The 10,485-nt window shown below is 36.5% G+C and overlaps 1 protein-coding gene across 3 annotated transcripts; it reads right to left on the bottom strand.

The window, feature by feature from the left end:
• Positions 1 to 1,037: 1,037 nt before the first annotated feature.
• Positions 1,038 to 8,032, bottom strand: LOC121726316 (protein tumorous imaginal discs, mitochondrial-like). 3 transcript variants are annotated; one of them, XM_042113630.1, is made up of 11 exons: positions 7,826 to 8,032; positions 7,453 to 7,667; positions 6,799 to 7,032; positions 6,290 to 6,458; positions 5,982 to 6,076; positions 5,120 to 5,278; positions 4,671 to 4,742; positions 4,446 to 4,553; positions 3,957 to 4,062; positions 2,694 to 2,722; positions 1,386 to 1,447 (listed from the first exon to the last, which is right to left on the bottom strand). In XM_042113630.1, exons 1-10 carry the CDS (start codon positions 7,998 to 8,000, stop codon positions 2,709 to 2,711), a joined length of 1,347 nt encoding a protein of 448 aa, XP_041969564.1. In that variant the 5' UTR covers positions 8,001 to 8,032; the 3' UTR covers positions 1,386 to 1,447; positions 2,694 to 2,708. The 3 variants fall into 3 exon arrangements, with proteins under 3 accessions (XP_041969563.1, XP_041969564.1, XP_041969562.1); XM_042113629.1 differs by lacking the exon at positions 2,694 to 2,722 and having other exon boundaries at positions 1,038 to 1,447; XM_042113628.1 differs by lacking the exons at positions 1,386 to 1,447; positions 2,694 to 2,722 and adding an exon at positions 2,976 to 3,603.
• Positions 8,033 to 10,485: the final 2,453 nt, after the last annotated feature.

The following is a 10,485-nucleotide window of genomic DNA, read 5'->3' on the forward strand; positions in this document are numbered from 1 at the left end:
AGTTAAATATAAATATTCAATTCATTCATCAGTTAGCAGTGGCGAAGCCTTTTTTTATGAAATAAAGGGGGCAAACGAGCAAACGGGTCACCTGATGGTAAGCAACTACCGTCGCCCATGGACACTCGCAACATCAGAAGAGCTGCAGGTGCGTTGCCGGCCTTTTAAGAAGGAATACGCTCTCTTCTTGAAGGTTTGCAAGTCGTATTATGTATAGGTCCGGAAATACTGCTGGTGACAGTTCGTTCCAGAGTTTTACAGTGCGCGGCAGAAAGTTACGCGAGAAACGCACGGTGGAAGACTGCCACTCATCAAGGTGATGATAATGGTATATTTTTCGCGTGGGAATGGCGAAAAGTTGCAGGTGTGATTCCGAACAATTCCTCAGAGCACTCCCCGTGATACAACCGATAGAGGACGCAGAGTGAAGCTGCATCTCGACGTAATTCCAAGGGGTCCAAGCTGTTTGAAACATATGGCAGTCAAAAATTCGAGCGGCCCTTCGTTGGATACGATCCAGAGCAGTTGGTATTTTGGCGCCCCTGCCCAGAGATGAGAACAATATTCCATATTATGAGGCCGAACTTGCGCCTTGTAGAGTTGTAGGCGTTGGTACGGACGGAAGTACTGTCTCGCTCTGTTCAGAACACCAAGCTTCTTCGAGACTAAGTTGGCCTTACCCTCTAGATGATATCGAAACTGGACTTCTCTTGATAAGTTAACGCCAAGTATTTTAATACTAGGGGAGATGGTTAAAGATGTGCCCTCAAAAAAAAAAATATGAACATTGGTGACTTTTTAGTGGTGAACGCGCAGACTTGTGTCTTGGCGAGGTTGAATTGTTGAAGTTACGACTACCCCATTCAGAGACTTTCTCCAATGAAGCCCTAGCCCTAGCCCTAGCCTGAATAATAATATAGGGATTTAGATTAAGATTTTCAAATTGTTTGAGGTATGGAAAGCCAATACGAATGAATTGTTCGCCATAAATCTTCGGATCTTTAGAAAAAGAATTAAAATTTGAATCTAAACAACAGTATTTCAGAACTAAACTTTTATTTTCATAACCTACACAGTACACACTAATTAACAGCATTATTTACAGCTTAAATATTTGTTCCGGGATTTCATTTAGCTAAACCTCGTCTGGACCAAGCTGTAATGGAAAACGTAACAGTAGCTTCTATCACAGTAATCAATGTTATCAATAAAATCATAAATTTTATTACGTTAAATATTATGGATTTTATATATTCTATATTTTGGTGTTCCAATATAAACTCTACGCAGCGGTAATAAGGTATAATTTAGCTGTTGCTTCGTTTAGATTCCTTTATATTCTCCTCGGGAGTTTCAGCCGAGGCTCCTTCGATACTTTTCTTTTCCTTGAGCGCCTCCCTCACCGCGTCGACCAAGTCCTGCGGTTCCGATACAGAAATCTTCTTGCCTGAAAAAAAATCAAAGAAACTTATACAGGGTGTAACAAAACTACTTGTGATAATATGTAATTATTGTGTATGGGTGCCCTATAACGAGTTCGTTGTAAAAGTACCATCGCTGAAAGAGTAACTTTTTTTTAACTTTTGTATATAGGAAAGCTCATGATGCTCGTTCGCTTGCCTATACCAATCAATTACGAGCGCTGCTATTTTCACGGAGAACTCTATAATATAAGGGACACATACACGCCATTAAGTATTTTATTATATATTAGTTTGTTTTTTTACACAATTATATGTTTCTCAAAATAGTAAGAGGTAAGGTTTACCAGCACGTTAAATACAAACATTATTTACACAAACATACGCCGTAGCCCATCACTACAAATTACGTTTAAAAAGGTTAATTTTATGGCTGTGCCTATCAGTAATTGCATCGCATACATTATGTAACTAATAATATAAATAATAATATAAGACTATTTTTAATTTATATCCTACGGAAACCACAATTAAAACAAAGTACGGATTAGATACAGTTACTAACAAAGGATTTTAAACAAAATAATAGGACCTTATTATTGAAAATAAATAATCTAGGTTCCAAGCTATATTAGTACGGGAGCCCTAGAACATTTTTTCTTATTACTATCAAGTAAATTTTTTGTGAGTAGCTTCATTTTGATAAGACGAACAACATTTTTATTTACGAAAAATCTCGAAAGTGGTAGCTAACAAAGATAGAAAGGATTTCATACTTTGAATTGATAGTCCTAAAATATGGACTGTTTAATTTGTAGGACAATGTTACTCTTAATTGAACCTAATATGACTTAATAGTTATATTATTTAACCCGTCGATCGTGAAAAAACGAGACACAATAGAATTTCTATAGTGTCTCGGCCTCCGGTGATCGTATGGGGCTTGATGAATTAAGAGTAACATTGTTCTACAAATAGAATAATCCATATTTTAGGACCATGAAAATAAAGTATGAAATCCTTTCTAATATATAATATTTCTGTTAGCTACCACTTTCAAGATTTTTCGCAGGTAAAAACGTTGTTCGTCTTATCAAAATGAAGCTACTCACAAAAAATTTGCTTGATAGTAATAAAAAAAAATTGTTCTAGGGCTCCCGTACTATACTTATTATGCTTTAGTTTGCAGAAAAGATTCGACTAATACTACTGGATGTTAATAAGTATAGGTATCTTATAAAAAATATTGAGAGATATCAGATAACAACTTACTAAGCCAACCTCTTGTTATATTTTATTACCTACAAGCAAATTAATTAAATTAATAAAAAGCGGCAGTAATTGTAGGCTAAAATAAAATATAGCATGATGGTAGCAAAGTAGTAGGCAGGATGAAATGAAACAACAGACTCAATAATATGTCGTATATTCAAATAATTTACAACCATCATACTATATTCTACAATTATTAAGCTATAGCATTTATGCTAATTATATTAAATTTGTTTGGTATGGTAATTATACTTATGACCTTTATAAATTATAATACAGCGAAGGACCCCAAGTTACTCATAGTAATTATAATTACTGTTCATGATTGTATTTAAAAGAATGTCTTAACGAATTTAATTAACATTACGTCTTGTTAACCAAACAAGTATTTTTTTACTTTAAGTAAATTAGCCGATTTTATCTCTTTTAGTTAAAATTTTACCATTATTTTAAGGTGCTAATTACTTGTTTAAATATCACGCCGCCTCTTTTAATACTACAAATAAGTAAAGATAATGTGATATTTAATCAACAAATAACTTTGACAACCTGCGGGATGGATATACGCCTACAATAAATTATGCCTCATACAAGTTAGGGTTATTTTCCTTCTGCTTACGTATTTGATTTTGGTAACCGAGGGGTACGTCCATTTCGGTGCCCGGAAGATCTTTATTTAAGTACGGGGTGGCCTGAGTACTGTTTTCGGGGTCACTCAATAATATCATTGTACACATTACAGCGGCGAACAAGAAACCTGACAAAAAAGCCGCTTTGTTATTCTGATATGCATGTAATAGACTATCGAATAAGGTCCATTTTGGTTTCGACGTTTCCTCGGAGTCGCGGTTAGCGTGGTGTATATTTTGGCTATCGGTTGCGCTGCTATTTGTTTTGGTTTTGGATGCGTCTGCAACATAAATTTGGAGTAAACTTCGTTTTCCTTATGCGTCAACTGCCGAGCAGTGCGTGCGCTTTCGATATGTTCGCATAACGGGTGCAAAACCGCTATTTTAACATTATAATAATTATGTTACTTAGAAATGATAAACAAACTGTATAAGAGTAGTGCAGTTGACAAGTACCCCCAAAAGTAATTTTAGTTCAAATAAAAGAAATATTTCTACTAAAATTAACTTTGAAACTCTACTGCTTAAAATCGTAGTACCTAAATAAAAAGCATGTTATTTAGGAGTCTCATAACTTAAGAGGCCTTTATTATTCGGGCAATATATTATGTAAAACGTAAAAATTATATCTTACCATCTCTGTCATACGATACACCGTGTATCTGGCCCGGGGTGTCGTCTTCAATTTCCGCGTACGCGCTTATCAAAGCCTTCTGCTTCTTACTCAACGATTTTGGAACCTGTAACATAGTATTTTCATAAGTTGTAATTTACATTACAACTTATTACTTAAGTTACTGGCGCCATTATGACCAAATCCGGGCGCTAGATCAGTAGTTCTACTATGAGTTTAAAGCTATAGTATTTATCGATACTCGATGCTGACTACGTAAATATTTTGTATGGCGATTTTAGTTCCGCAAGTAACCGCTAGAGGCGCTGTAAAATTTGCCATACTAAAAATTTACGTAGTCGGTATCGAGTATCGAAAAATACTATAGCTTTAAACTCATGGTAGAGCTACAGCACTGCATTTAAGGTCCAGTAGATGTGTGTCAAAGTCACTTTATAGAATAGCAAAGTATAAGCCTTGGAGAGATAAAACACAAATCAATGAAATTACCTGTATTTTAATGTGCACATAGTGGTCACCGTAACCATGCTGGCTGACCCTCTTCATGCCTTTCTTGGACAGCCGAATTGTGCTGTGAGACGACGTGCCCGGCATTATCTACAATAAAAAGTTTTTTTCTTTTTATATTTCCTGTTTCATATGTAGCCATCAAATACAACTATGCAAAAACAAATCTATAATATCTTTTAGTTTATTAAAAATTAAAATATTAACCTGTAATGTGTGATCCTCATAGATTCCCTGTATTCTAACTGTACCACCTAGTAATGCTTGTGATACAGAGATCTGAAAATAAAAAAGATAATATTATAAGCAAAGCTTCCCACAAACCTGTTGTGTCTATATTGGGGCGGTTTTCGGGTCAAGAGTTTGCGCGACGCCCAAACGTCTAGCGAACGCAGAAACATGATGTAGTGACCGCCGAACAACCGCTTCGCCCGCAAACCGCCAGTATGATAAGGCCCTAAGGTTCGTAATGTGTTCTACATACAATCCTATAAAAAGGCATACTTATAATTTTTTTTTACTATTGTATGTTTTTATAAGCCTCCAAGACTGTGGCAATGTCATTAATCATTACACATGCCACAATTTTTGTGGCATGTGTAATGATTTATTTCTTATTATTCTCGATTATTTCTTTTTGTTGTTGATATACTTACAGTGCAATCGGTGTGCACATCAGCTCCATCTCGTCGGAAGTAATTTGACGCTTCCACTTTGAATGTAATGAAGACCTCGTTATTCCCCACAGCCATCCGCACTGTCTGACCGTCTTCAACCCCAGCAGGAACTGGTACTGTCACTTTCTTACGTTGGACCTGCAGTTTTTATATGAAGTGTGAGATATTAAGGTACCATTGAAGAAATTGATACATAGGCAGTTGACCTACGTCATTTGGTCAGATTATGTAATTTGTCGGCTGGGTTTGACAAAACGCGACCATTTTCCGTAGGTCGGTCCATCTGTCTATGAATCAACTTCTCTGATAGTACAATGAGTTTATTGAATAGTAAATTACTAATTAATAATGTAATTAAATCATTTCTATATATATATATATATATATATATATATATATATATATTAAGACAGCAACCTTTGCTGTCTTTTTGTAGGGTTTGTGGAAAAAGCCACTTCACAGTCATAAAACCTTGCATATGTTATAAGCAACGCAATAACCTTGATTAATACTAAAAAGCAATGTCGATAATTGAAGATGTGAGTGGAAGAATCGAACAAGTAACATGTCGTAACATACAGACAATAACACATTTTTCCCTTATTATTTTCATAAAACTTGTAACTTATCTACTTCATAACCTAGCTAATATATCTAGCTACACATGTAATCCACAATTTTTGTATTTCAAATAATTTTTCCGGCCCTAAAGCCTTTATTTAAGCAAAAAAACGGTAACGGTAAGTTTTTTCATGTTACTTACCTTATTCTTCTACTCACGTCTTGAATTATTATGTAATAGTTGTTGTTTATCCAAAGCTATCTAATAAATTCTACATACCGATGATCCCTTTCCCTCACACTCTACACAGGGGAACTTAATCAGCATCCTAGTTCCATGGCAATGTCTACAAGTGGAACGCATTACAAATGGGCCTGAAAATAAATAAAAATATTTTTGTTGGTTTTGAAAAAAAAAAAACAATTTATATTGAAATCTTTTTCCAATGCCTACAGCAACAAGTATTGATGATAGAGACAATTTCCTATTATTTAAAAAAAATGTAAACATACAATAAATTTTAAAATTCTAATAAACATATTAATGTATATTGCAAATCACAAATTCCATTTTAAAAAATTACTTACCTCTTGAAAAAGTCTCCATGCCAGTTCCATTACAATATGTGCACTTGATAGCCTTTGTGCCAAGCTCACACCGAGTTCCCTGGCATTTTGGACAGGTGTCCACAACGTTTAGGTTAATGTCTTTATTCACTCCCCGGGCGGCCTCAGTAAACCGAAGGTTGACAATAACCTATGAACAAAATAGGACAATTATTTCTTGAATGAGTTACATACATTTATAATTACATTAGTATTCTTTATATTAGAAACATTGTTATGTTACAACAAACTCTTATATTTAATCAATTAACTAATACATTCTTCTGGCCAATTCTAAGATTTACCAACATATATTTTAAGTTCTACTGATAAATCTTAAGATATACTATGGTTCTGGCTTTCAGTAACAGTTTAAAAGTTTAAATATTCAGCCTAACCATGTTCTTCAATACATTAGAAACTATTGTATACTTTTCTACATAATATTATACTTGATAAGGTTGGAAGTATCTATGAAAAAATGTATTTACTTCCTGAGCTGCACCATAACCAAACTGACTTTCAGCAAAATCACTGAAACTTTCACTTTTGAAACCAGCATCTCCAAATATTTTCCGGAACAGCTCCTCTGGGTCTATTGTTGATTTATACTGCCACTGGTGGGTGAAGCCATCGTTTCCAGTAGGTCCACCACCCATGCCCATTTGCTCTGAAGTTGTGCCAAATGTGTCATATTGTTTACGTTTGCCCTCATCGGACAGAATCTAAAATTTGAAGAAAAATTAAAAATTGTCTCAAACTACGATATTTTGATAATCAGATTTATATTTTTTAAGTGTAGGGCTGCCATCACCCAAATTGTCTTTGCCGGTCAGGCACGACAAAATTCCCGGACATTTAGCTAAAATGTGGTTATTTCCCCGGAGACCTCTTAAACAGTATTTACGATGTCTTGCCAACTTTTGCTTTTCCAACAAGAATTTGTAAAAATCTGACTAACTCAAGTCCGTCCAAGAAACCGTGTGTATGCCTAGCGAGTTTTTATCTTTCGTTATTGCTCCATGACTTAAAAGTTAAATTTCTCACATCAAAAGTGTCCAGATTTCACCCAGACACTTTGAAAAAACCCAACCGGACGACCTTCAAACGGACGGATGGCAGCCCTATTTAAGTGAAATACTAACCTCATAGGCTTCAGACACCTCTTGGAACTTTTTAGAAGCTTCTGGATCAGATTGATTTGCATCTGGGTGATACTTCTTAGCTAACTGGTAATATGCCTTTTTAATATCTTTTGCCGACGCATTTCTAGGCACGCCGAGTACTTTATAGTAGTCGACACGCGCATTAAAAGTGCTAGTAGTGTGTATGAATCGGTGTTTTGAACCGACTTCGTTATCTGAAATTAATTGAGGTTATGTTTCATGTTGACATAGATAGATGTTTTACCAGACTCCCTGTTTATGAAGACTGGTCAAATAGTGTTATTTAATAGTAAATAGATCGTATTATTACGAAATATAAGCGCCGGTGATGTAATGTAATGGCAATACTTACATTTAACATTTTTTAGACCGTGCGGTGCCATTGATACGCAAGGTCCGTTTAAAAAATTATTGCAACTGTTACATTTGTGCACGAATCTACTTCCAGTTTTAGATATATTAGTTTTAAAAGCGGCATTTATTGTTTTTTGACTAATAAAACCCAATATACTCCGAGCAGGAGCCATTTTAAAAGAAATATGAAATTTTAGAAACTGACGATTGACTGACAGACGTCATTTGTCAAAAAAGTGACAGTACCAGTGTTGTCAGTGCAAGCGAAAAAAATGCGTTTTTTTTATGAAATAAGGGGGCAAACGAGCAAACGGGTCACCTGATGGTAAGCAACTTCCGTCGCCCATGGGCACTCGCAGCATCAGAAAAGCTGCAGGTGCGTTGCCAGCCTTTTAAGAGGGAATAGGGTAATAGGGGAGGGTAGGGATGAGAATGAATTAGGGGAGGGTAGGGAAGGAAATAAAGTAGGGGATTGGGCCTCCGGTAAACTCACTCACTCGGCGAAACACAGCGCTAGCGCTGTTTCACGCCGGTTTTCTGTGAGAACGTGGTATTTCTCCGGTCGAGCCAGCCCATTCGTGCCGAAGCATGGCTCTCCCACGTATATTTCGGCATCTAGAGAGTAGAGACTAGACCGTGCCACGGGGCAGGAACCAGGGTAGGTAAGCCGCTGGCCGAATGGATACTAAAATAGCCGACGTTTAAAGTTTTAACTAGCTAAAAGCCGAGCTTCGTGAGGGCTCGTGTCGTCTCACTATGGCTCTAAACACACTATACTCCGCGCGGCGAACCTTGGTCCTTATGACACTGACAGTTAATAACATTGTAATGGCGTCACCATTAAATTAGGATCATATTAGAGCCGTCTAAAAATGCCGTTTATTAATTTAACGTAGCTTTATGCAATTACAATGATATTCCGTTGAAACTTTTAACAATTCTTAACATTTACAAGAAATTATCTCAACCTGAAATTACGTTTACGCCCTGCAAAACTTACGCTGTGTGATGACGTAAGTTTTGCAGTAATTCAGCCTAGTGTGTTTAGACACCTTGACTGACTGCGGGGCTAAAATGGTCGCTTTGGAGAATCATATATTGAATCGCTTATATATATATATACAAGAATTGCTCGTTTAAAGATATAAGATAAGATAAATAGAAATTACTGTTAGCGTTTTCGGCATCTCGACCGAAAGGGTACGGAAATAGCCTAACAAAACTGATAATTCATGAAGTACGTAGACTTATGCAATAGTTGTTTATGTTCTTAATTTAAACTTCGGCTTTTTTATATTATTCATATTATATTTTCGTATTGGCTATTCATTTAATATTTTCGTATCCGTTCGGCCCGCCCTGCCTGCCCTGCCCCGGGGCAGGTTGAGATGCCGAAAACGCTATATATTATGTTAAAGCACAAATCAATAGGCGTGATAGTTTTTCCATAAAGTGTACCACAAAATGTACATGTTGTGGGATATACTAGGGCTTGCTTCGCTCGCCCTGATTACTAATAAATAATAATATAGGGAGTGCCGCCGCTGCCGGCGCCGGCTCCCAAAAATATCAGTAATGGGAACCGGCGGTAAGTAGTATACTTACCGCCGGTTCCCATTACTGATATTTTGGCAGCCGAGATTTAAAACAACGGCTGCCGGCGCTGGCACTCAAAATGGGAACCGGTGATAATGCGTTAAACGCTAGGTTCCAGTGCCGATTTAAAAGAAATAATTATAATCTCAATTATTCGACTTAACCGACTTCCAAAGATGAAGATTATATTATGTTCTGCTATGGATATGGTTATAATATTATGCTGTTCAGCTATGGATATGGTTATAATATTAAGCTGTTCAGCTATGGATATTTTAGTTTTTTGTGATGCATTTTCATTTACCTAAAGCGCTTATTCCGCTTATCCTAGCTAGGAAGTCCTAGCTAGGATCCTAAAAAATTTTGTCAAGTGGAATAACATTTAGAAAGCTAGGATCCTAGCTTTCTTTCTTTCCTAGCTAGGATAAGTGGAATAAGCGCTTTAGCTTTACCTTAGCTACCTACCTTTTTTTAGCTAACAAAAAGTAAGATTTTGCACCACAGTTATAAACCCCGTGGGTACTGAACAGAACTTCAGACTCCTTAATCCTTACACATGTTAGAGAGTTTCAGCGTCGCATTGTTTAAAGAAGCAAGGTACTTATATTATGGTAAGTATGCAGATCACATTTATCAACATCATCATCACCACCATTAAAATATACAATATACATCCTTACATTATGACCTCATTATATTATACTTTTCATAGTCCTTTAGCTCAAGACTGATGTTTTTGATCATTATTCTGTAATTTTACAAGCGATGTTTGCCAAATAGGCGCGGGCAACCTATTTGGCAAACATCGCATGACTTTGGCAAACTTCGGAAAACGGCGCCAGCAGCCATTTCGGCAACCGGCGCCGGCAGCGGAGGCACTCCCTAATATTATAATAAAATGTGCGAGCTATGTCCAGCTTCACAGACCACAGTCCTACACTACACGGCAGATTGCCATGTAGGATATTGAATCGGCCCCTATAGTGAATGCAGAGTGGGCCCTTTTAAGTTTTATCTGGCAACACTAAAAACCAGGCAACGGTAGGCAAGATGATTTACAAA

Source organism: Aricia agestis, chromosome 4 (assembly GCF_905147365.1).
Source record: "Aricia agestis chromosome 4, ilAriAges1.1, whole genome shotgun sequence".
Classification (NCBI taxonomy): domain Eukaryota; kingdom Metazoa; phylum Arthropoda; class Insecta; order Lepidoptera; family Lycaenidae; genus Aricia; species Aricia agestis.